At 37.3% G+C, this 27702-nt stretch overlaps 2 protein-coding genes across 2 annotated transcripts; one reads left to right on the forward strand and one right to left on the reverse strand.

Moving 5' to 3' along the window:
- Nucleotides 1-2173: 2173 nt before the first annotated feature.
- LOC127431228 (gastrotropin-like) lies at nt 2174-3685 on the reverse strand. Its single transcript, XM_051681564.1, has 4 exons — nt 3548-3685; nt 2854-3029; nt 2413-2502; nt 2174-2330 (listed from the first exon to the last, which is right to left on the reverse strand). The coding sequence occupies exons 1-4, from the start codon at nt 3612-3614 to the stop codon at nt 2268-2270; spliced, it is 396 nt and encodes a 131-aa protein (XP_051537524.1). The 5' UTR covers nt 3615-3685; the 3' UTR covers nt 2174-2267.
- A 4884-nt stretch (nt 3686-8569) lies between these two features.
- On the forward strand, nt 8570-23420 carry LOC127431202 (PWWP domain-containing protein 2A-like). Its single transcript, XM_051681519.1, has 2 exons — nt 8570-10903; nt 19311-23420. The coding sequence occupies exons 1-2, from the start codon at nt 9855-9857 to the stop codon at nt 21238-21240; spliced, it is 2979 nt and encodes a 992-aa protein (XP_051537479.1). The 5' UTR covers nt 8570-9854; the 3' UTR covers nt 21241-23420.
- The last annotated feature ends 4282 nt before the right edge of the window (nt 23421-27702 follow it).

Consider the following 27702-nt stretch of genomic DNA (forward strand, 5'->3'; position numbering starts at 1 on the left):
GGGAGCGAGGGGGGGGGGGGTGTTCATTTGGCTCCACCCCCAAATACCACTGCCCTCCCCCTTGCTCCCTGCATGTTGGACTGAAGATACTGGGGGAGATTCCTGCCCCACGTGGTGGTTCTTCCTGTCACTAAACACCACTAAACAAATAAAGTGCATCCAACTGAGCACCACTGATCTTTCCAGAGATAAAAGCTTTCTGGCTCAAAGAACAGCCAACAATAGCTACAGTAAAGGTGGAGTACAAAATGTGATACTCTGTTTTGGGGTGTATTAAGGAACTTTCTATGGTGCATAAGATAGAAAGATGAAATTGAATGAGTAGCATGCAGAGAGTAGAATGTACTAAGTCAAGGCTGTGACCACAAGTTCAGGATTTCAGGGGACAAATGTAAGAGTTGAAGAATTGCCAGTTAATACTTCAGGGTTGTAAATGTTAATATTTGTTAATGTAAAAGGTAACAGCATTTATTAACTAAACAGTTAATCACAAAAATACAGTACTGTAATTTAAGTTCTCAGTCATCCCTAACCTGTATGAACACAAAAGGAGCCCGCCTTTCAATGCAATTCAATGGTGGTGGACAGTGCCTCACTTTTAAGCTTAAAGTCCCAAAAGTATCATAAAAGTTGTCCATGTGACTTATGCGTAATGTTTCATGTCTTCTTAAGACATACGATGCTGAGAAACAATCCAAAAGATATAGCATTTTTGAGTGGAAGTCTTGTCAGTTGCATTGTCTGTTTTTTTTTATTGAGTTGCTGAAGTTACATAAAGAGTCCTTTACGAAAAGGCACTGGGTTAACAGAGTTTAGATCTTAATGGCCTTGGAAAAACATTTTGCTTGACTTGAGCAGCCTTGCACATCCTTATTATATTCCATATAACTTTATTCTTTTATAGGCTACATTCTTTTATTTGCCATAAAGCTGGTTTAGGAGATTGCTTTTTTTAAGTCTTAAAAATGTTACCACTTCATACTTAACAGGGAGTTTGCTTTACCGTTGCCAGATTAGGGGTTTTACTGAGAGACTCATCTGTTTAAAGAGATTGGGTGGATAGCAGACAGAGACATGGGCCCTCTCTTTGTGCTGGATTATTTTCCTAATTATCAGGTGGGGGTACTCTGAACCAAAGTGAATCCTTATACAACTATTGTTTTTACTGTATTGTTCTCCTTTTTTTTTTTCATGTCCCATCTCCAACTGGACATTAGTCCAGTTTGTCTGCATATAGTGAGATTTAGGATTAACATTTTGACCAGTTAAAGATGAATCATGTCACAATATTTACAGCTTTTAGGGTACTATTTTATTTAGTTTTGTTGTTTTCTCTTTTATTTGTTGTTTTATTTTAGTTGTTATTTTTTAAATTGTTATTTGTTTTATTTTATTTTTATTTATTTTTACTTGTTACTTTATTTTAGTTGATATTTTATTTAATTTTCTTTTATTAGTTCTTTTATTATTTTATTTTTTAGTTGTTTTATTTGTTTAATTTTGTTTTTGTTGTTTTAGTTTTGTTTATTTTCTTTGTTTTATTTCATTTACATATTTTTATTTTTTGTTTTAATTTATTTAATTTAATTTTAATATTTTTTCATGTTATTTTGTTTGTTGATTTGTTTTATTATATTTAAAAAATGTTTAGTTATTTTATTTAATTGTTATTTGTTGTTTTATTTTGTTTTTTGTTTTATTTAATTTGAGTTTTATTTTATTTGTTTTGTTTTATTACTTTATTTGTTGTTTTATTTATTTTATTTGTTTCATTTGTTATTTTATTTGTTGTTTTGTCTCATTTCCATTTAATTGTTCGTTTGTTTTATGTATTTCTTTATTTGTTGTCTTATTTGTTTTATTGGTTGTTTTATTTGTTACATTTTCATCATCAAAGGAAGTCTTAATCATTAAAAACCCCAGCCCCCTTTTCTGTAATCAGTAGTGTTGTCCTCAGTATGCTTTAAAAAAAAATGGGTTTGTCTTTGTTAGAGAACAGCTGCAGGGTTTATGTTCATATGTAGGATTTAAGGGTTGACTGCCCTCCAGTGGTAGCCATGCTGTCAGCAATATCTTTAAATATTTTTTACTTGATTAAATAATTGCCTTCTTTACAATGCAAATCCACTGGATAATAATTTTATTATTACATTTATTTATGCAGTAGAAGGATGAAGTGGAGCGATACAGAGACATCTGTAAGTAAAGCTTATATTTTATTAAGTAATGTCAGTGGTTGTACAGAGCAGAACAGTCATTTGTTGCAGTTAGATCTTCTTACTTGTACGTACAAAAACAACAGGACCCTTAGCACTAGATGCTGTGGAGGTCTGCAAAGCAGAAAAAGGGGAGTGTTAGAAAATGTACTACAGGTATTTCAGTTCATTTTAGAATTTTTGCTTTAATTCTCACCTCAACCAGCTTTCCACCACTGATCTCAGATGTGTGGTGGTACTTGGGGAAACTTATGGCCAGCTTGCCCCCTTCCATGTTGACGGTCCCCTGGAAAAAATACACAATTATACGTTTTCACATGTTAATCAGTTTATGAACATATTAAATGTTCATAATGTGCATACACGAGCATTTAAAGGGATCATTCACCCAACAATGAAAATTATGTCATCATTTACTCCTGTTGTTCCAAACTTGTATGATTTTGTTTAGGCAGAATGACAGCCTCAGTCTCCATTCACTTTCATACAGGTCTGGAAAAACATGTGTAAGTGAATTTTAATTGTTGGGTGAACTATCCCTTTAAGCGTCTAACTGTAACATCACACAGACAGAAGAGCATAAACTTGGAGTTATACAGACATGTCTTCATATGGGCACATAAGAGGAACACTATACCTTAAATTTTTTCCCACCAACTGTCTCCATGTCACTCTCCTTGCCAACGATGAATTTGTTGCACACCGTGTGGTTTTTTGGGTAGTGTTGCACCCATGTGTACTCATCACCATTCTGGGTGATCTCGGTCACAAGCTTGAAGTCACGACCCCTCTCGATGACATCATCAGGGATCCCTGAGGTGTACAAGAGTAATCAAAATTTACAGCAGTGCAGCTTTTACTGTCTAGAGTTGATCCTTGTACAATCCATGCACAGTTCCAGCAGTGAGATTTTACAGGATTCAGTTTAGCTCACCGATTTGCAACAGTAAACGCTTAAGAGTTAAAGTTATTCTTATGCATTTCAGCTGCTAGTTTGCAGTGAATAACAAATTTAAATGCAGTTTCTTTAAGATATGCTTGTAAAGGATATGCAAAAGCACAAGAACTTGTTGGAAGATCTGCATGCATAAGTCATTTAACAGACATTTTCTTGTCCAAAGCAGTTTACAGTAGAAAGTGCTTTGCTTAATGCACGATAATGATGTGGATATGGGAACATTGTTTTGTTTTTCAAACATCCATTCAGAGGTTCAAACCAGCAACTTTTGGAATATTAGCCCAGAACTTTAGCCACTCAGTAACCACCATCTGTACAGCCACATACATGCTAACAGAGCAAAATAACAACTGTTTGAAGACAAATGGCTTACCAATCAGTTTGCAGAACTCCTCGTATCCATCCTGAGATTCAGTTTCCCACTTGCCAGCGAAAGCCATGGTTTGAGTGTTGGTCGTTGAGCGGAGAGAGAAGAGCAAGCTGAGAGTTGAGGTTGGAGAAAGGTGCTGATGGGTGAATTTCTCTGTGCTTATATACTCTATCCATAGCCCTAACTCTGCCTCTTTTTCATGACATTATGGGCACACCATCATCACAACTATGCCATAAACTTTTACGATGGCACCACAAAATAGCAAGTCATCAAGTGGATGACCGTTCGGTTGGTTACCTGAGTACCAGTGATGTACCTTACATGGCAATGAAAGGAAACAAGTGACTTCATTCATGTTCAAAATCGCTTTCAATAAATGTAACCTTGCAGTGATCCTCAGAAGTGCTTGTACAGTGGACAAGTGTGTACAGTGTGGTTTAACAACGGAAATAATGTCAATAGCATTTGTCATCTAAATGGCCAATATAAATGACAAATAGATGATTAATGGGAGTAATGCAGCAACTCTTTTGGCTGGGGCTTTTGTGTCTTTGTTTAAAACTATAACAGTAACCTGGTAACAAACTCATAGACTTGAACTTAAGCAAGTTCATTTAACAATGCCTAGGGGTTTTCTTAGAAATATACACTTAGCTTTAACATTAGCAACCAGTACAATATAGTATACCATACTATATATAAACTACAGTATTTAAGCAAGAATTTTTATTTTAGTTTGCTTTGTATTGTATTCTTTAAAACAGTTTAGATTTGGATATTCTATAGCACTGAGAAACTTTCATTTCTGCTGTGTGATTACTTTTTATTTACTTTTGTGTAGATGAATGTTTAACTTTTTACTATAATTTTTAATTGAAACATTTTATTTTAAAAGACATTTCTATATATGTTTAAAAATACTTTCATTTTAATGCAGTCACTTCCTTTGACTTTTAATTTCTGATATGTGAAGTACTTTGAGCTGCACTTGATGTACAAAAGGTGTTATACTATACTAGTAAAATGTATAGTTGTTGTAATTATGACTAATACCTAAAATGTATCATTTTAAAACATAAATTAATAATTTCAAAATGATAAATTGCATAAAAATGATCCACACAGTAACAAAAATCATGCAAATATTATAGTTTCTTTTGGGTTTTACTCCAGAATATATTTTTGCAGTATATTTGATATGCTTTAAAATGTTTTACACATAAATAAATAAATAAACGAATTTAGCCCAATTTTAAGATTTATACATTTCAATATTATGATCAAATTTGATCAAATTGAATTGTGTAATGCTTAACATTTTATAAATAAAACTTTTAATATTTTTAATTTAATTTTATTAAAGATTGCTCAATTCGATTTGATGGGATTTTGTTATGAAATTAAAATGCGTAAATCTTTAAAAAAAAAAAAAGATTTTTTTTTTTTTTTTTTTTTTAGTGAAGATTTAAGACCATAAAGAAATGTTCCTTTTGACTGCTATAGTACCTGTGCCCCTGAATGGACTGCAGTCTGCAGCTGTGCTCATGTCAGACCTGATACTTAGCAGTACAGAAGACCATCTGCCTTGGCCTCGCTTTTGAGGGACAGAAAGCTCTTCACCTCAAACTGGGGGCCAGAATACGCAGGATAATCTTGCACGTGTGAGCAATATGTTCCAGTAGATTATGATTCATACTTATACAAACCCTGTCTATCTAACTTGATATAAGGTGAATTTAGGTCAACCTATTCATTTCAATTACAAAAAGTGGCCCAATTTACCTGAATTCACCCTTTTCTAGGAAGCACAAAACAAGAGAAAAAATCAGCTCAACCCATCGGAGAGAAATATCACAACTTTGTTTAATATCTCTATTATGTCTCCTAGACAGTAATGAAATGGAAAGCAAATTCTTCTGAGACTAAATGTTAATTTTCATTGCTCTATTATCTTACTGTGTGTCAACAATTGTCTCATTTGTGCCTTTTTTCCCTTCTAAGAAATTTTAGGAAAAATGTTTGAGACAAAGTTGATGCTTAAATTAATAGCTCCATTAATTCTCTGGAGCTATGTAAGAGCAACCACTGAGAAATAATATTATATTTTCCTCTAACCTCAAATGTATGAAAAGATTGGATATTCATCAGAGTTCTCACAAACCAACTAAAAATTCATTAATCAAAATACTGCAGTCGGAAAAATCTGTCTAATACTGTCTGTCTTGTCTGGAAGTTTAAAAAGGAAAGAAACACGTGCCACAGGCCAATGTCCTTCAGCACATAAACCTCTGTGTTATAGTTTCTCATAGAATACAGCTTTCATTACATCATACTTCCCCTCCTCACCTGCTATAATGCTAGAGTCACGGAGGACAAATAATATCTTTTTATTTCTAAGTCTTATGTTGAGATGTATTGATAAATTCCAGCTTCAGAAATCACCACAAGTCCAGCAGAATAATGAGCTAAAGAGAGATACAAATGGAATCAGAACAGATCAATCTCACTGTTATACTGCCAGAGCTTTCTGCAAGGTCTGACCTAAGAAAGCACACATTGATTCTTGGGGAACAAAGAACGGTGTGACATTTGTCTGGATTTAGAGATTTCTTTGAAGCATCAAAGGCCATTGATGATGAGATAATATTATCTTCAGTTGAGGACTATCGTGGGACAGTGCTGCAACCAAGACTAGAATTTTTGCTCTACTGAATGTGTAGTTACAGTAAAAAAATTATGTGTAGATATATTGAAACTACATATGTAGCATTTTTGCATCACGCTTTTTAAGTAAATTTAACTTATGGTTATTTTATGTCAGCACAACTAGAAAACCTTTATTAGATATACACAAATGTATCAGTTCATTCAACTTTATTTACTTAAAAATGTATGTCACATGAATAAGATTTAGCAAAAGCAAGTTGTTTTAAAACTTCTTATGAACACGTTAACCATGATCTCCTGAACACGGACAAAAATTGTTGTGCTTTCCCGCCAACAACATCTTACTTCCTCTTCCTCTGTGCTCACCTATATAGCACTTACTATGCCCTCAAGATTCACTTAGTGTCCAACAATGAAATTACAGTAGCCTAAAAGTAAAATTTACAAATACAACATACAAACGGTAAAATTGAAAAAAAATTAATAAAATGGCTCCTACAGTGACTTTACATGAAACAGCTATTTACAGTAAAACAACAACAATGATATTAAAAAGAGCCGAAGTCTCTTTGAATTCTTTGAACTAATTAAATGCCAACATAACCAAGAAAGCCCATGTATTGTACATCTCCAAGATGTCTAAAGATGAGGGTTTCATCTGGAAAGCATCACCATCTAATTAACATCTGCTAAACATCTTAAAAATATCAGATTTACAAACAATCTAAATCATAAATGCCTCAAAGACATCTGCTGAATGTCTTAGTTACATACGAGAGGAAACATCTTGCAGACGTATTGCAGATGAGCAAACAACATAAAAACAAATGTCTTCCAGATGTAAATACTCACACATCAAATAGACATCTGGGTGGTGTACTATCAGGGAAGTTCCTTTAGACCAAACAATCATGCTTAAATTATTCAAGCGCAAGGGTTTATTGGTATTCCCTGCAACCTCAGTTTTGTCTGTGTTTATCTGAGTTAGTATTATACTTAAAATCTTAATTTTATGGATTTGTCAGCTAAAAAAGTTCAAGGAACTCATGATGATTCATTTACTTTATGTAACTCTCTAAGGTCACCATAAAATTTATATTTTGTGTTGTACACATTATTGAAAATGTATTAAAGCTAAAAATGTTAGAAATATGTACATTTCTGAGTAGAAGCTTTTTATTTTTCTACGTTATGGTTGTTGAGCCAACAAATGTTTTTTCCCCCAGTGTAACAGGTTCTTAACCCTTGTGTTGTGTTTGATTTGTGCTAACACATTTTGTGTTCCTGGTCAGAAATGACCAGCCCACTAAGATTGTTTATAAATCTCTCATATTGCATATATTATGACAAGATATTGAATTAGATTTTTTATCAACTTCTTTTTTAGTAATTATGTTTTGTACTTGTTTTTTGAACGTATTTTAAAAAATATTTATATTTTATTGATAGAAGGATTAATTGAACTGAGCTTATATTGGGCCAGTGGAGGGTACTCCCATCAGAAAAAAAAAAAAAAAGTAATAACCACTTGCCTGATCTGAACAAAATATGTGTCATTTTAAAGCTTATCCTACCTTCTTAAATAATGATTTTTAATTTGCTGACAAATAAGAATTAAGTTTCGTTCTCATCATTTGCAAATGTATTATCACAACAATTATATTCAGAATTGGTTAAACCATAAAAAAAAAGATGAGATAGCATGTGTTTTATATCATTGGAAAGGTCTCAATTAGTAGAATGCAATGCGAAAATTTGTTTCACTCAGAGGTCAAATTGCAGCAAGTATTGTGCTCATCTAAAGGATTGGGATGCTCCTGAACATTTAATGTTTCTGTATTTTGCAGTCTAATCCATTCATTTTCAATGGCCAGTCATTTTTGATGGAGAACACAACAACTGTAACATAGTGAAATAAAACCAAAACATTTAAAGAAAATGGTCCAATTTGTGTGTGTGTGTGTGTGTGTGTGTGTGTGTGTGTGTGTTTTCAGATACCATATGTAAACAGTCAAGGACTTTTATTCCAGTTGGATTAAGTAAAAAAAAAAAATTAAAAAAAAAAGAGTTCAAAATGACTGCAACACAACATAAGGGTTAAATGACCCAATAAAACATAAATTCAATATTTCACAAGTGTTTGTGAAATTAAAAATGAAATGGTACCAGTCATCCATCCAAAGGAACCACTGACATAAGATAACAAATGAATAAATAATAATATTATTATTATCTTGTTTTTTTCTTACTAACCATGTAATTATTATCCATGAACTGTCCTTTTTGCAGAATAAAATAAAATAAAAACCTCATCCAAACATAAGATTTAGTTTGATTTTATTAGACACAGATGAATAGAGTAGTAAAGTTGCTATTAAAGCAGACAGACTGGTAACCCCCTACTTACTGAATGACACAACTCTTGGCTGTTAAAAGATACATCACTGACAGTATATGGTACTATTGCAAAACACTCGTAAAACTGTGTCTTTCACAACTGAGTCACCCAGACAAAGATTTAATGAATGTAAACCATATAGTGAAACATAAACTTTTATAATACTGCTATTCTTCTTCAAAGTGTCTCAAGGTTTGACAATAAATGTGTCATGTTGAAAAATTATGATATGGTGAAGAAATCTGATTGGCTACAATTTCTTACCAGAATCAGAACCTGTGAAGATTTAGAACATTATATATTATTTATTTTTTTAAACACTTTTAAAAATACAGCTCTCGTGTTTTTTATTAAATCAACTACAGATCATACAGTGTGAAAAATTCTTCTTATAGCTGTGCTTCTTTACTAGTTATGTTAATGTTCGGGGTCATTGCACTACAACATATTGCTGACAGCATATTAAGACTCAATCTTACGTCATACCTGAATGCACCCTGCACTCTGAAATTATACAGAACGTTTTTGTTTTGTTTTTTCTGTATAGATGTGTGTAACTGTGCACTAATATTATATTTGGGGGGAAAACTCAGTGTGTAGTGACTCCTCACACTGTTTACTTGCCTATTTTCCGTTATAATATGATAAAAGTATCATCAGGTGAGAGGAAAAGTAAGATGTCAGTGTGTTGATGATTGGTAGGTCATTGAGAATACAGTGAAAAATGCAGCCTTTGGAAAATGGATAACTAAATATTGTTGACATTAGCGTCTTTACACATTCATGTAGGCTTCAAGCATTTTTAAGTGGAAGAGACTCAAATTCTTTGTGGGAAACCATTTACTTGACTGTTTTCATAACAGCAGCGCTTTTTAGTTATTTATTGTATAATAATTAACTATTTTAATTGAATGTACATAAACTAGCTAACCAAATTGAATTGTAGATTTATTCTTCATGTTGGCAACAACAATGCTGAGAACATGACATAAAAACACAGCTCAACATCGCCCCTGGTGGCGTCAAAGTTGCATCTTATTTTAAAAGCAAAGTATATTGACATAAAAGAAACCAATCACAGTACACGTTTCCAGGGATTTCCTATGAATGGCAAGAAGATGAACCAATCAATAACAACCTCCTGAACAAACAGCCAATGGGAAGTGTCAGTAGTTGTAGATGGGCGGGCTCTAATCTTATCAGAAGGAGAGGGCCAAGTAGTGGTTGCAAAGCGGAAAGAAAATGGCGGCCGTGGCTGCGGAGCCAGGAGCTGCTGCTGCGGCATCAACAACAACAACAGCGGGGGACGGGCTGGAATACGAGCCCGAGCCAGGAGAGCATGTGGCCGACCTAGAGATCCAATCGTCGCAGGACTTCGACCCGGAAATGGAGCTTTGTCACCAACCCACGGTTGTGGATGCAGTTCAGATATGCAGCCAGGTCCAGATGGAAATTAGAAGGCCGGACATTCAAGCCGCGGGAAAAGCCCTCGTTGCCCATGCGGACGGTGAGCGCGCCGAGACGGGGGGGTCCTGGGGGTGCGTGGATGCAACAGAGCAGCCCGTGCTGATGGACTACAGGTATACAGGCGTTTCTGAGTACGGGGGGCGCTTGAAAGAGCCCGCAAACGAGGTCAGCAGCCCATGCCTTCTCCCCGACTCCCAGCCCTCCGTAGTCTTCTTGCATTCCCTGCCCGTTCATCCGTCGGAACCTGAGCCTGGACTGTCCCTTGCCGAGCCGGCCGAACCGACAGTCGAATACGACTCGAATCCCGAATCAACACATCCTACCGACCTAGAGTGTGAACTGATAGGCTTCACGCAGCCGGAGCCCGAACCTGCAAATGATGCGCCCGGGTCCGAACCCGAAGCTCACGAGGATGCTTTCCACGACATCCGTCACCCGTCAGATCATCTGGACTCTCTGTCCAACGCGGAGGGCACCTCGCTGGGACAGAGTTGCATTAGTGACTTTTCTGCTGTCTCCAGCAATGACTCTCCTGAACTTCCAGCCCTTGCGGTGGATCAATCGCTCATCTCATCGTCAGAACCGGAGGAGGTGCGCTCGTCGCATCCTCCTCATCAGCGAACGGACCTCCGTGAACCTGAGAGGACAGAGGAGTTAGAGACGAAACCCCCGGCTCTGTGTCCTGAGCATGACACGGTGGACCGTCTGGTGCTCGGCTCAGAGGTTCGAGTCTCACTGGATCACATCATCGATGATGCGCTCGTGGTGTCGTTTCGCGTGGGCGAGAAGATCTTCTCCGGGGTGCTCATGGACCTTTCGAAAAGGTATATTTTGGCTATATGCGTACGTATGCATCTTGAACACTTCCACATACAGTTTGGCTCTCAAAGCTGTTGGCATTACCTGGGTGTGACTTTACCCTTCATCAGGAGCATCTATCCTACCATTAGGTCTTCATAAATTATATTTATTTTTATTGTACATGGTCTATATATAGGATCTCTTTAGTTTTTTTTTATAGCTTATAAGACAAAGTTCACCCAAAAATGTCATCATTTACTCTGCCTCATGCTGGTCTAAAACCATATGACTTTAGATGTTACGCAGAATTTTTGACTCATGGAAAAAGATGCAATGAAAGTGAATGGTGATATATATATATATATATATATTAGTTGTAAATAGGGATGCACCGATCCGATACCTGGATTGGTATCGGCTCCGATACTGACGTTTTTAAACGGATCGGGTATCGGTCCGATGAGCCCGATCCAAATCCAATACTGTGTGTTAGTCATGTTCGTTACTGTCAAGCTCAAAAATGACATAAAAGAACCATAAAAACACAATTAAAGTAGTTCATATGACTCGTGCATTTTATTCAAAGCCACTTGAAGACGTGTGATAGACTACCTGGAGAGTTCAGAATGTCAAAATAAAAGCGTGAGGGTTTAAAATTTAAAGGTGTCACGGAGATACTCACAGAGGCAGAGATATGAACTCAGTAGCAGGGTTTATTGAACAGGTGATTGAAACAGTGATGTAAACATTGTGAGTAAATCCAGCTGAGCAGAGTGGCAAACAGCAGGTGAGTAATATCGAGACAGGGTATAGACACGATGAACAGATAACTCACAACAGTCTTATGATACTTGCGGGCAATAATGAAGACACAGGTATCTTTGACATAGTAGAAAGGTCTGGAGTCTCAGAGATACTATCGATGAGAAGAGACAAAGAGTGTGTGTGAAAGCGGGGTATATTTATGCAGTCCTTGATCAGCCACTAATGATATGCAGGTGCGTGTAATCAGAACTCAGGGGAGAGTGAGCGCTGACAGCAGTGAGGAAGAAAGAGAGAGAGAGACCCGTGGATCCGTGACAAAAGGTGCACGATTGAGATACATTATTATATATTACTATTATAATATATTATTATTATTATCATTTGTTTACAAATTATAACAATACTTAAGTTGAATGGGTTCCAAAAAATAACTGTGTGAATGAAAAGTGGACTGATATCTTACAACTAAATTGAACAAAAAAGAGATCTGAATCCTTTAAAGTCCAGATACAAGTTGAATTTTTTTTGCAAAAAAACATAAAAATAAGTCTTCTTTTCTACTGATGACTTCTACTGGAATTACTGTTAATTTTGCTGCTACATTATCCAGTATACTAGTTAACAATAAAGATTTCTTAATAAGCTATACATTTATATTGAAATAATGTGTAGTTAGTATTTCTTTACATATTAAAGAGTACTCCCAATTAGTTCCTGATTTTGCAAAAAAACAACACTGGTATCGGATCGGGATCGATATCGGCCGATACTGAGATTTCCGATATCAGAATCGGATCGGAAGAGAAAAAGTGGTATCGGTGCATCCCTAGTTGTAAACCATGATCATTTCCCACCTTCATTCTGACCCTCTGTCAGAAATGCTTAGAGCTCATGAACACGCAACAGACAAGATTTTCACTGACAAATTGCAAACATTTTTGGTTGTTTCTCACCATATGCTTTCAGAAGATAATGATATATAACACAAGTCACATGGACTAGTTTTATGATACTATTGGGATATATCAAGTTTAAGATATATCACTTTTATTGTTTTAATATGCTCCTTGAGCTTCCCTTATTAGTCATACATTTGTAAAATATGATAATTTTCCACCCTCATTCTGACCCTCTGTCTTAAACGCTCAGTTTTGGTGCTGCTCCTTTAAGACTTTATAGTAAGCGCCCACTGTAGTGATTGGCTCTCTGCTGTCTCCTTGCCATCTCACTGCTCACCATTACTTAAGTGATAAATGGTATATTGTAGAGCCCGACCGACATGGGATTTTTGAGATCGATACAGATTTTAAGAGGGAAAATTCACAGATTACCGATATGGTGGCCGATATATTTAATTTTTGAGCTGGAATGAAAACAGATCTTTTCTATGTGGATTTTTCACCTATTTTTCACCAATATGACTATGCAAAGGTACTCAGAAGGCTGATTTCTTAAATATTTTTATCAAAGAATATTTGACATTATTATTATACACTGTCAACAAATTCTAGAAATGAACACTGAGAAAATAAAGAATAAATAAAAATACAATAAATAGCTTAATAAACATCAGTACTGTATGTTTAGTATAAGTCAATTGCTGACCTATAAATAAAAATAAAATAAATAGCTAAATAAACATCAGTACTGTTTAGTATCAGTCAAATGCTGACCATTAAAATAAAGAATAAATAAAAATAAAATAAATAGTTAAATAAACATCAGTACTGTTTAGTATCAGTCAAATGCTGACCATTAAAATAAAGAATAAATACAAATAAAATAAATAGTTAAACATTAGTACTGTTTAGTATCAGTCAAATGCTGACCATTAAAATAAAGAATAATTAAAAATAAAATAAATAGTTAAATAAACATCAGTACTGTTTAGTATCAGCCAAATGCTGACCATTAAAATAAAGAATAAATAAAAATAAAATAAATAGTTGAATAAACATCAGTACTGTTTAGTATCAGCCAAATGCTGACCATTAAAATAAAGAATAAATAAAAATAAAATAAATAGTTGAATAAACATCAGTACTGTTTAGTATCAGCCAAATGCTGACCATTAAAATAAAGAATAAATAAAAATAAAATAAATAGCTAAATAAACATCAGTACTGTTTAGTATCAGCCAAATGCTGACCATTAAAATAAAGAATAAATAAAAATAAAATAAATAGTTGAATAAACATCAGTACTGTTTAGTATCAGCCAAATGCTGACTATGTTAATACTGCTAAGTCAGGATAAACAGATAAGCAGCGGTGTTACATCGTATTCTGCTATGCAAGTTCACGGGAAACTTTCAATGATCCAAAGCATAGGAGTAAATCCAACTCTGAATGGCTCAAAAGAAGCAAAATGAAAGTTTTGGAGTGGCGTAGTCAAAGTCCTGACTTGAACCCGATTGAGATGCTGTGGCTGGACCTTACACAGGCAGTTCATGCTCGAAAACTCTCCAGTGTGGCTGAACTTAAAGCAGTTCTGCAAAGAAGAGTGGGCCAAAATTCCACCACAGCGTTGTGAATGACTGATCTCCATTTATCGGAAGCGTTTGGTTGCAGTTGTTACTGCTAAAAGTGGCACAACCAGTTATTAAGTTTAAGGGGGCAGTTAGTTTTTCACATGGGTGATATAGTTGGATAACTTTTTGGCTTCAATAAAAAAAAAAAAAAAAAAATATATATATATATATATATATATATATATATATATATATATATATATATATTTGAAAACTGTATTTTGTGTTTACTCAGGTTGCCTTTGTTTTATGTTATATCTTGTTTGAAGATCTAAAACAATGTACTATGAAAAATACACAAAAATAGAAGAAATCAGGAAGGGGCCAAATACTTTTTCACAGCACTGTACATGTTAAAAAATCAAGGAAAATTTCATTCCTCATGTCATGACCCTTTTAAAAAAAAAAAAAAAAAATAATAAAAAAAATTATAAACTTGTTAAAGCTGAAGTATATAATTTCTGCAACACTAGTGCCACTGAACAAAATTGCAAAAATAAACAATGCTTTCTGAATACGCCCCTCATCTGCTGTTGTTCGAACCATCAGATAGTCAGTAGTGTAAGCGGCTCGCTCTAAACAAACACAGGAATTATATAGTGCCACAGAGACAAAGCCTTTACAGTTTTCGAGAAAATAAACCTCTGAATGACTAACTTGTAGTTGTCCATATATTAAGCTGGGATAGAAGAAAGTAATTTAACACTGAAAAAGTGACATATGTCCGCTTTAAAAGACAAACAGCTGTACTCTATAGCTTTATTTGTTATTCAGAGTGGTGAGGCGTACTGAAAAAAGAAAAGTTGCAAGTTGAAACAATAAGAAGTGGTCCAAGAGCGAATACCATTGTGCCCTTGCTGTGAACTAGTTATCTAACCTCAGGTTGCTCCTTGTGGACTGTCCATGTGATGGGTATAATGCCATGCAATTGGCTGAATGGCAACTTGTAATGCTTGCATACTACACAAACTTGAACATGGTATTTAACATACTGTATATTTAAATACATAACAAATGGAAACTGAAAACAATCGATGTATTACAAAAATAATACCAGTGTTAAATGCATTAAATCCCATAGGAAACGCATATGGGTCATAGAGGACAATATAATATATGGCACAATATATGACAAATTACATGGTTATTCAATTCAACATCAAGATTTACATTAAAATGTATATATAAATAGTTGTAAAATAGCTTGTTTTTCCAGTTCATTTAATAGCCCAGCGGTGTAAAAAAAAAGTGTTTTTTTTTACAAATATACATTGTAGTCCCTCAATTAACATGGAGTCTAATTTTATTATCAAAACTGCATAAATTAGGGGGCCTGGGTAGCTTAGTGGTAAAATACGCTGGCTACCACCCCTGGAGTTCACTAGTTCGAATCCCAGGGTGTGCTGAGTGACTCCAGCCAGGTCTCCTAAGCAATCAAATTGGCCCGGTTGCTAGGGAGGGTAGAGTCACATGAGGTAACCTCCTCGTGGTCGCTATAATGTGGTTCGTTCTTGGTGGGGCGCGTGGTGAGTTGAGCGCGGATGCCGCGGTGGATGGCGTGAAGCCTCCACACGCGCTATGTCTCCGTGGCAATGCGCTCAACAAGCCACGTGATAAGATGCGTGGTTTGATGGTCTCATCCTCCGCCACCCGGATTAAGGCAAATCACTACGTGACCACGAGGACTTAAAGCGCACTGGGAATTGGGCATTCCAAATTGGGTGAAAAAAAAAAACTGCATAGATTAGAAAAAAAATAGTTTACACTAGTTTTGAAGTGCACCATGACACACTGCTTGACTTTTCATGATAAGACTTATTACTAGGTATACTGTACATTATAATCACAAAAGAAAAACAGTGTTATGCTGATGATAAACTTTCGTATTAATTTTTATAGAAGTGACCAGAATCCTAGGAGATCAGCAGTTACAGAAATACTCAAACCAGCCCATCTGGCACCAACAATCATCCATGCGATTATCTAATCATCCAATCATGTGGCTGCAGTGCATAAAATGTGATCTCAGTGATTTGGACCATGGCATGACTGTTTTGGTGGCACAAGAGGGACCTACACAGTATTAGGCAGATGGTTTTAATGTTGTGGCTGATCAGTGTATATCCTGTTGCCAACAAAAAGGCTATTTAACGAAATATTGTCAACTATAGATTAAACACAGATGGAGATTGTGAGGACAGGACAGTAAGTACTCTAAAGTGGAATTTTATCCTAACAGAAATAGAGCTGTCGAAATTATGCATTAATGCATGCAATTATTTTTAAATATTTAACGCATTAATTTCTCTTAATCACGATTAACACATTTACTGATTTGACATTTAATTTAGCAAACAAACAAACATGGGGCGTCACAGTGTTTGTACAGCTTTACTTCTGATTTTGAGGACATATTTAAACATACAGAGAAATGCAATCCAACGTAAGCATTACATTGCTTAACGAGACATATCAGAGACTATATCTATGCTCAAGACGACCAGTAATGTCGACAGGTAGTGTGTATTTGGCTTAACTTAATTACATTATTTACTATGAACTTTTTTAATGTGGCTTAACTTGCTAAGTCTTATATACTGTAACAGTGGAATTATTATCATTGGTGTAGCAGGTGGTTAAATTTGGATTTTTGTCTTGGTGTATAATATTAAGTTTTGATTGAGAATTCTACCGGTGTACTTGACAAGATAGCAATTTGCTATCTTCATAACTAAGTGGGTATTCCTCTTTCTGAACAAAACATGGAATCCCAGGCCCAGTAACCCATCCCCGAACCATGTTGGTGGAAAAGGGCTATGGTTGGAATAGGGCGGAACCATTGCGATGTGTCCGCTCAGGGTCATTACACTGATGCACACACCACAAACAAACACAGCAGTGATTCCGTGTCAATCAATGATCAAGTGATGGAGAAAGAACCTCTTAAGCATATTTGTTGTACAAAACAAACCCAGATGAGACCTGTGAAAAGCTGCATTCACATGACTCGCTAGAGTGAAGCATCAAAGTCTCCCTGGCGCTGTGTTGTGCTTCCGTCTTAATGGACAATTTGGATAAAGTATTATATAAGTGCACAGTGCCAGCGCTAAAAGCAAAACAAGACATTCTTTTCTGCACTTTTCACGTGGTGTTAAAACCACACAAATCATGTGAATGCAACTTCACGATTGCTGTAGCTGTAAGTGGATAGGCACAATTAATATTGTGGAGGATGAGAGTTAATACCCACTGCATTGAAAACTTAACCTATGGGAGTTCTTTTTAAATTAGTCAAGCTCCCACTTAGACTTTGAATAACGTTTAATGTTACTTGAATAGATGCTATTTTAGTGCATTTATGTTTTTATATTGTGGAGTACTTTGTTTGGTCATGGTCTGATGAAGAGCAGGGTAGTCAATGTCACCAAGGTGGGAATATCTACAATTTCTATTTTTGGAGCTATGGTGTGCCAACGTTTCCTTTTGAAGCTGTTTTCCCCTTTTTTGGTCGAGCACCTACACTGAGCACTTTTTGCATTTGCTTATCGTTTTGAGTACTTTGTTTGAAAATGTTAATAAAACATTATTGTTACATATTGTTTTCTTTTCTAAGAAGGAACTTGGAATATGTTAAATGCAATTTAACAGGAAAGTTATATATAATCTATATATTTTAATCGCGACTAAATATTTGAATCGACTGACAGCACTCATCAGAACCTTTTTCTGTTTTTGAATGGGGTTGTTGTATTGTTTCAGAAAATATAATTGGATCTCCTGCTTTAACGTCTGCTCATCTTCCTATAAACATGGCCATGACAAAATGAAATATAATTAAAATAAAAACAGCTACAATGTGACTTGTGCTTAAAATATGTCAAATATAAATGCCAAGCATTTACGTACTGTTGTACAGGAAACATGATTTCACTAATTAATTCCTTATCCCTTAGTTGTAGTCTACCACTGTTTGTCTTTGTATGATTTCTGTTTGTTGCAGTCACATTTAGGTGGTTTAGTGGTTTATCCAGGTAGTCTTTGGTTTGATTTCCCAAGACCCTGCTTTTGGCACCTGTCTTCTGAGAAACTAGACCATGAAGGTAGTGGTTAAAGGGATAGTTCACCCAGAAATGAAAATTCTCTCATTATTTACTCATCCTCATGATATATCAGGTGTGTATGACTTTCTTTCTTCACCAGAACACATTTGAAGAATAGAAAGATATCTCAGTCAGCTCAGTAGTTCCTTAAAATGAAAGTGAATAGTGGTCTGTTTTTCTAAGCTCCAAAAATCACAGACAATCAGCATAAATATTATCCATATGCCTCCACACGCACATGCATCCACACGCACGTGTGATGTAATCGCACTGGCATTTGAATCACGCGAGAACTGACGCACGTGAGTCACAGCCAGAAGAGCAGCACTGTTGACAACTGTGTAGGAGGAACGCTGTACAGAAGCTTAGTTGGTTTTGGTTTAGATCTGTTTTTATCTGTTTCTTTACTCACAATGGTGCATTTGTGTGCTTATTCTGGATGTCTCAACTGTCACACGAGAGGCCGCGTGATCTCCACCCTCTCGTGAAGCTTACCTGAAGCGATGATTAAGAGTTAAAAAGTACTTCAATATTTATCTTTTTTCACACCAAAAGCAATCATAACGCTTTAGAAGACATTAATTTAACCGCTGGAGTCGTATTGATGATATTTATGCTTAATGTCTGTGATTTTTGGTGCTTTAAAAATCGGATCAACATCCACCATTTTAAGGACCTACTGAGCGAAGATATTTTTCTAATTTTCTTCAATTGTGTTCTGGTGAAGAAAGAAAGTCATATACACCTGGGATATCATGAGGGTGAGTAAATAATGAGAGAATTTCCATTTTTGGGTGAACTATCTCTTTAAGACCTCATAGTAACTCATCAGTTTCTGTATTGTCTCCTATAGCCAGGCTTTTGACAAAAACGGCAAAGGTCTGGACCATATAGCAGCTTAGGTTTTCCAAGAACCGTCCACTTAGACAGGAAAAACCATCTAAATTATATTTAAAGAGATCAATTACTCACAAACGTATTGTATTGTTCATGTTAATGTTAATTTCTGTCTTTTTCTCATCATCTCTAACTCAGGTTTGGACCTTATGGAATTCCCATAACGGTGTTCCCCAAGAGAGATTACAAGGACAAACCAGAATCTATGCAGCTAAAGACGGAAGCATTCCAATCAGAGACAGATAAGGGTGTCGCTCAAGGACCTACTGATGCCCCAGTTAAGGACCCTGCAAATGCTCCTGATGCCCCTCGGAAGAACCCTGCTGAGGCTCCTGCAGTGCCCCAGCCCTGTCCCAGTCCTCAACCCCACCCATGGACCTCAAAACCACCTCCCTTGTTTCAGGAGGGGGCCCCTTATCCACCTCCGTTGTTCATCAGGGACACTTACAACCAGTCGTTACCTCAGCCTCTGCCCCGCAAAATCAAGCGGCCCAAGCGTAGGCTGTATAGAGAGGAGCCCACTTCTATAATGAATGCCATCAAGCTTAGACCAAGACAAGTTCTGTGTGACAAATGTAAAGGGGCTGTGGTGCAAGGGGACAAGCGTGAGACACGCAGAGGCCCCATCTCAGACTGCCGGAGTGATGATGCCAAAAGAAGGCGCAATGACAACACAATGGCAGCCACTGGTAAACGGCCCCGTAGTGACCCGCGCTCTGATGAGAAGAGTCGTGGTACTGATGGGCCCAAGCGGCAGTCCTCCACTCTGGGCCATAGTCAGGTCAAAGGTGCAGCTGCAGGAAGCAAAGTGGTGAAGGGGGTGCCCACAACAACACCCTCCTCTGTCAATGCCCGAGTGCAGCTCAATGCCAAAAAAGTGCTTCAGAGCAAAAATGTTGACCATTCCAAAGCACGAGAGGTGCTGAAGATGGCCAAGGCTCAGAGAAGACAGAGCGAGACAGTCACAGGCAGCAGTGGGAACTCCAAGGCCATGACCAGGGCAGCTGCTCTCCAGGAAGCCCACCAGAAGGTCCACTTCACCAGACGATTGCAGCAGATCAGTGGAGGAGGTCCAGGTTCCAACCCCCTGCCACCCAGGATGCGCATCAAGCCCCAAAGGTACCGTAATGAAGAAAACGATGATTCTTCATGTAAGCTGCCTTGCTTGGAGAAAGTACCGGGAGGGGGACGTTTAGCACTGCTTAAACCAGCTGCGCCCCGCTGTACCTCCACACGCTCCTCCTCCTCCTCCTGCTCTGCAAGCCAAGCTGCCACCGCTGTAGAGCCCCAGAGGCCAGACAGAGCACTTGAATCCCTACCGAGCCAGGCCCAATCTGAGTCCCAAACGCAACCCCTCCCAGCCACGGAATACAGGGAAACCCAGGCTGAGCCAGAGGAACAGGAGGGGCAGGAGGAAAAGCGGGAGACGCGCAGGAGCAAGGCTGGCAACCTAGTGGTCTACATGACCCTTAACTCCAGCCAGCCTGACTCCTCTAGTACCTCCATGTGCAGCATCGATAGTGCAGATGACTTAAAATCATCAAACTCCGAGTGTAGCTCTACCGAAACATTTGAATTCCCCCCTCCCGGAGATTTGCGGTCTGCCCCTGCCCCTGCCCCTGCCCCTGGCACATCCTCCACTTTCGCCTCTGCCTCTCCCTCTGCTCCTAAGGATGTCAAAAAGCATAGTAAATCCCTCAAAGCTACCGTCTTTTCCAAAAACGTCTCAAAGTGTGTTGCCCTGGATGGCAGGACAATTTGTGTAGGGGACATTGTTTGGGCCAAAATCCTTGGCTTCCCCTGGTGGCCCGCCCGCATCCTAGCCATCACAGTGAGTCGCAAAGATAATGGGCTTTTAGTCAGGCAGGAGGCCCGAGTTTCCTGGTTTGGGTCACCCACAACTTCCTTCCTGGCAATTACTCAACTTGCCCCATTTCTAGAAAACTTCCAGTCTCGCTTTGACAAGAAGAGAAAGGGCCTGTATCGTAAAGCCATCACAGAGGCAGCCAAGGCTGCCAAGCAGCTCACTCCCGAGGTTCGAGCCTTGCTAACTCAGTTTGAGACGTGAGGTATTGTACCTTGGTAAGGTAGGCAAAACAGACTCCCGAGTTGGCCCCGTACCCCTTCTGAAACCTCTCAAACTTTGCTGTACTCAGTCAGCTTCCAGAGTGAAACCCAGAAAGCTTCAGCCAGGCAACCAGGACTAATTTATTTTTGTTGAAAAGGCAAGAGAAGGGGATTGAATTTATTAACTGAAAGGAAACGATTGAAATGTTGAGTGTCCAATATTCGCCCCTATGTAACCATCTATTGATCGTGGCATATTAGAGTATGATAATTATACTTAAATCAGATGAAAGAGAATTTTAGAAAAAGTTTTATGGGTTAATAAATTCCTTTTAAAATTAGACAGTTGTGAAAATATCTGCTTGTACCCATTCAAAAATGATTAACCTAATGGCCGTTACAAGTCGACTGCTACTTTGAGATACAGTGAGCACAGGAATATTTCTGTCCGTCTGGATTCCTACCTTAACACAGTTAATGCTTCCGTTAGGATGATAAGAGAAAGTGTTATAGGTTCACAGTTCCACATCATCCTTCCTGCATTTGTTCAGTGTTCTAAAGAATTTGGAGCCTCTCGGTCCAGGCTCCCTAAAATTAATAATCTAGAGTCTTTTTTGTTTCTTTTAACATTGAAAGGTAGTGCAAATGGAAAAGATGGCTCTATTGGGTACAGTGTGTCTCGCTCAGGTAGAAAAAGGGGACTGAATTGGTGCTGACCTTTCTCAGACTTTCTGAGACAACTAATCCAAGTCCAGTGATCTGAGCAGATGGCTGTTGATCTGGGTGTGGCTCTTTGCCAGCCGTGGCTTTGCAGGCAGTTGAGCTGGTGTTAAATAGGAGGTGCCTGTAAGCTGAAGTCACCTCAAGTGCCACTGTGAGGAGAGCACAGTGACTCTGTAAACACAGAGTACAACCTCAGACACGGAGAAACCTATCAGCCTATCTGTGCATCATCTATCCCCACCCCTCGCAGCTACAGCATTTGCTCCCCAAGCTCATTCCTCCCTAATCTGCTTGCCCTGTTCACAGCTTCTTGTTCTTTTCCTTCACTTGGTTTGCTCTCTCTCAGAGTCTCTCCCTCCTGCTGGTGTCATATGTTTATGTCTTAGACTGTTTTTATATATATGTCTGATTTTCACAAAAATGTTCCTGTTGTTCAGCCAACCCATGGGCCATGGGCCACCCCTGACTTGTCTTTTGCATGGATTTTGGAGTGCAATGTGTTTTAAATTCATAGTATAATGAGCATTTATTTGATGGCACCATATGTTTATCCAATTTAGGCTTATCACATCAAGACACAAACTCTAATTTTTGATGTAGCTGCAGTTGAATGCCAAAATTGTATATTATGATTATGAGTTCAAATAAATAACTAAATGAAACACTCATCGGCTGTGGTGTCCTGCTGCAAAAGTGGGGCATTGGAGCACAAGGCAGCAGTTGTGAATGAGTTATGTGTGAATATGTTCATCATAATTATGAGTCAGAGCCTCTGGCTGGTTTAGTTGTTCAGTGATTATTCAGTTTCCAGTATTCATTGTCTCTCAGCTGAAATGTGTTGCTAAGGATTATTGTGTTTTAAATTTATTTGTTGTGCCTGAACTTTATTTTCTATCATTCACGATTTGCAAAATAGGGCTAAAGGTCTGGAGTACACATTTGTATGTATAGTGTTCAAAAATGTATGTTGCCTGGATAATTGGAAGAAGAATGGCCTGAATCTTATTTTCAATGCTGAGAACAAATGATTTTATTAGTGTGGATGAGCATTATCTTTATTTTTATTTTATTTTTTGTTCTTATCTGTAAACATGGTTATGTCCTTGCATTGCATACCCATTAGCATCTTAAACTGTTCAGTTATATGTACACATCTGAGAAGGGACATACTGTAAGATAGCCTGGTCTTTCCACATATGACTTAGCAGGTACAGATCAATGGCTTGAGAAAAAAACAATGCTTGGTAGACCACATTGACTGACGGAGGAGTAAAACGGTATTTATTTTGGTTGTTGGCTTTGTTTCATTTCAGCATCTTATTTTTTACTTTTATTATTTCTATCTGTTTGCAGGTCAGAGAATGCTGTAAAACCATTGAAAAAAATACCAGTTGAAGATATTGTGTACATGTTTTCTGATGTTTTAAGAGTATATAAATAAACTGTGAACTTCAACAATTTTACCTAGTCGTCATTATTTTCCTATTTTTCCTTCCGCTACCATTTCTCTCTCCAGATTTGTGCAGTTCAGTCAATTCAGGGCACCATTGAAATAAATGTGTAGATAATTGCACAGGCCTGTTGTGGTAAAAGCTGTTTTTACATGACTTTATCAATCCCACTGTCAAAAATCCTCCATAAGGTTTCTAAAAATAAAAAAATAAAAAAATTCAACTGACAGATTTATTTTTGTGGTTAGCTGCTTTAATTTCACAATTTACCAAATGTCTAAAGACAGATTATCATACCTGCAAACAGATGAGAAAAACATGCACCAAGATCTTTTTTACTACACGTAGTAAATTATTACAATATTAAACATGTAAATAGTCTCATAGTGATTTGTCATTCCAGTGGGTTTCTACTGCGCAAGTTTCTTCGCATGCTGTCAGTGTCCACATGGCCTTGACATAATTAGATGTTTGTAGAAAACATTAGGTATAAAGATATTACACATCTAAAGTGAGACTAAATAGGTTCATATTAGTTTTGATGTACTTTTCAATGTAAATGAAGAATATACATATAAAAAATAGGAAAAAAAATTATTTGGTCTGTTATTTGTGGTATCCTGCCTAAAGGAGCAGGAATTCATCCATATGGTAAATATACAAACTTACATCCCATAACACATTTAAAGAGATAAAATATAAAGAGAACAAATAATTATTTTTTTCTATATGAAAGTCAAAACATGTTTAGGTAATAGGTACTCCTGAACTTCATTGCTTGAGGTAACCACATTTTAGAGAGTGGCAGATGTTCGGTAAAAAAACGTAGTTATTTTTAAGGGCAGTAGTTTTCCATGGTACACATTACAAAACACATAATTAGTGGCAAGATGTTTGTTTCTTAGCTATTAGTTTACTGAAACTAAGCAGTTTCTGAGAAGCAAAAAAAAGCTTGAAGGTACGGCTAATAGTTTTTTCCAAAAGTGAGATAAAGTGGCTGATATGCCAAAATATATTAGATTACACTTTTGTAAACTATATTTCCATAATTTCTTGCATATCAGTTCTTTTAGGCTATGGAACACCTCAAAAGATTATTAGCATCTTTTTTTCTTGATAAAATTCTTATATATTTCTATAAATAATGTAATCTAGTTTGGGGGAATAAATCATACCAATAACATGCTGGTTTTTTTTTTGTTTGTTTTTTCTAGTGCTGCAACGCTGAAGGGTTGCTGATTGGTTGGTTGCCCAGAGCACTGCCACTGGTCAAGAGCCAGTACGATGGGAAGAGCCATCCACAGTTGGAGACACAGGTGTAATGGAGATTTTTTTAATTTTTATTTAAGAATAGAATTATATATTTATAATAAAGAACTGCAGAATTTCCACCTATTTATTGCCCAAACAATCATGCTGAAATGATTTTTTTCAAAACCAGTTTTTTCTTGAAGCAGGCATTCATGTTGAAAGCTTGTTTGAATAGGACACTTTTCAAAGGTACAGGGAAGTTCTGGCCATTATGGGATCCAGGTGGCAAGAGGGCACAAGTTATTGCAGGGTATTTAAGTGTTTGTTTGAAGTCAAAAGAGAAAAATGAAGATATCTTAGAATGGCAAAAGATTAATGTAAAAACGCAATAAATATTCCACGTGCTATGCTTCACAGTACAACTACAGACGACTGGGTCTCATTGTGCTCGCAGTTTTGGATGAAATCCCAGTGTTCCTTTCCAAAATTATCTTTGCTCCTTTTATATTGACAAACTCTGAGCCTTAATGCAAGGGGATAAACTTGAACCCCCTTTTGTGTCTAGACTTCTTTTAGTCTCAAGAAGGATAGAGAGGTTTTCTACTTGAAGAAGAGCTTGAAGTTTTCCACTCTGTGGCACACCATAGCTGAACACACACATTAAATGATCAAATCACTTCAACCTACTTTTGGTTGACTTCCATCTTTTCCATGCTCCCCCCACCCCACTTTATATGCTTTACTAATGACAATGATAATATAATAATAATTTTTATTGTATTTTTTTAAAACCCACATCTTTTCATAGATTTAGTATTTTTCAGTCATTTTCAGTTCAGTGTTTTTTGAGGTTTTCCTTTTTCCCTGGCAGCCTGTTAGACATGGTGTGGTAACTTTCATGGCACAGACTGAACCTGAGGCCTGTATAAAGGGATTAAAGAGTGAATGAGTGAGGAACACACTGACTGGGCTGTGTTTCCTCTGTCTTGCTGTTGTACATACAGTGGAAGTCAGAAGTTTACATACACTTAGGTTGAAGTCATTAAAACAAATTTTTTTAACCACTCCACAGATTTAATATTATTAAACTATAGTTTTGGCAAGTTATTTAGGACATCTACTTTGTGCATGACACGAGTCATTTTTCCAACAATTGTTTACAGACATACCACGTTCATCTGTACAAACAATAGTACGCAAGTATAAACACCATGGGACCACGCAGCCATCATACCGCTCAGGAAGGAGACACATTCTGTCTCCTAGAGATGAACGTAGTTTGGTGTGAAAAGTCCAAATCAATCCCAGAACAACAGCAAAGGACCTTGTGAAGATGCTGGAGGAAACAGGTAGACAAGTATCTATATCCACAGTAAAACGAGTCCTATATCGACATAACCTGAAAGGCTGCTCAGCAAGGAAGAAGTCACTGCTCCAAAACCACCATAAAAAAGCCAGACTACAGTTTACAAGTGCACATGGGGATGAAGATCTTACTTTTTGGAGAAATGTCCTCTGGTCTGATGAAACAAAAATGTAACTGTTTGGCCATAATGACCATCGTTATGTTTGGAGGAAAAAGGGTGAGGCTTGCAAGCCAAAGAACACCATCCCAACCGTGAAGCATGGGGGTGGCAGCATCATGTTGTGGGGGTTTTTTTGCTGCAGGAGGGACTGATGCACTTCACAAAATAGATGGCATCATGAGGAAGGAAAATTATGTGGATATATTGAAGCAACATCTCAAGACATCAGCCAGGAAGTTAAAGCTTGGTCGCAAATGGGTCTTCCAAATGGACAGTGACCACAAGAATACCTCCAAAGTTGTAGAAAAACGGCTTAAGGACAACAAAGTCAAGGTATTGGAGTGGCCATCACAAAGCCCTGACCTCAGTCCGATAGAAAATTTGTGGGCAGAACTGAAAAAGCGCGAGCGAGCAAGGAGGCCTACAAACCTGACTCAGTTACACCAGTTCTGTCTGGAGGAATGGGCCAAAATTCCAGCAACTTATTGTGAGAAGCTTGTGGAAGGCTACCCAAAACGTTTGACCCCAGTTAAACAATTTAAAGGCAATGCTACCAAATACTAACAAAGTGTATGTAAACTTCTGATCCACTGGGAATGTGATGAAAGAAATATAAGCTGAAATATTTTTTTTTCTACTATTATTCTGACATTTCACATTCTTTTAAAAAAAGTATTTTTTTTATTATCCCCTTTTTTCCCAATTTGGAATGCCCAATTCCTACTACTTAGAAGGCCCTTGTGGTGGCGTGGTTACTCACCTCAATCCGGGTGACGAAGGACAAGTCTCAGTTGCCTCTGCTTCTGAGACAGTCAATCTGCACATCACGTGGCTCACTGTGCATGACACCGTGGAGACTCACAGCACAGGAGGCTCATGCTACTCTCCGCGATCCACGCACAACTTATCACATGCCCCATTGAGAGCGAGAACCCCTAATCATGACCACGAGGAGGTTACCCCATGTGACTCTACCCTTCCTAGCAACCAGGCCAATTCGGTTGCTTAGGAGACCTGGCTGGAGTTACTCAGCACGCCCTGGATTTGAACTCGTGACTCCAGGGGTGGAAGTCAGCATCAATACTCGCTGAGCTACTAAGGCCCCCGACATTTCACATTCTTAAAATAAAGTAGTGATCCTAACTGACCTAAGACAGAGAATGTTTTCTACGATTAAATGTCAGGAATTGTGAAAAACTGAGTGTAAATATATTTGGCTAAGGTGTATGTAAACTTTTGACTTCAACTGTAAATGCGTTTCAGTACAATCTGAGAACATTACTGACTACACATATGAGAATGGTGGTTGTGGGCATAAATGTGTTTACTGTATATGTATATCTCTTAATGAAATTAACATTAAACATCCATTTTTTGTATTTAATTTTTTTTGCCTTGTACCAAAAAGTTTGCCTTGTTCTTCTTTATGAATACATCATGCTGCATTTATTACTTGTGCATAACAGTGCATCCAAGCACCAAACATGAATAAATGCAACAAAAAACAAAAAG

Source organism: Myxocyprinus asiaticus, chromosome 40 (assembly GCF_019703515.2).
Source record: "Myxocyprinus asiaticus isolate MX2 ecotype Aquarium Trade chromosome 40, UBuf_Myxa_2, whole genome shotgun sequence".
Taxonomy (NCBI): Eukaryota; Metazoa; Chordata; class Actinopteri; order Cypriniformes; family Catostomidae; genus Myxocyprinus; species Myxocyprinus asiaticus.

Coding starts and splice junctions, on each gene's coding strand:
- LOC127431202 (XM_051681519.1), top strand. CDS start 9,855: ATGGCGGCCGTGGCTGCGGAGCCAGGAGCTGCTGCTGCGGCATCAACA. Junction 10,904..19,310: donor CTCATGGACCTTTCGAAAAG/GTATATTTTGGC, acceptor TCTCTAACTCAG/GTTTGGACCTTATGGAATTC.
- LOC127431228 (XM_051681564.1), bottom strand. CDS start 3,614: ATGGCTTTCGCTGGCAAGTGGGAAACTGAATCTCAGGATGGATACGAG. Junction 3,030..3,547: donor GGAGTTCTGCAAACTGATTG/GTAAGCCATTTG, acceptor TGTACACCTCAG/GGATCCCTGATGATGTCATC. Junction 2,503..2,853: donor TTGGTGGGAAAAAATTTAAG/GTATAGTGTTCC, acceptor TATTTTTTCCAG/GGGACCGTCAACATGGAAGG.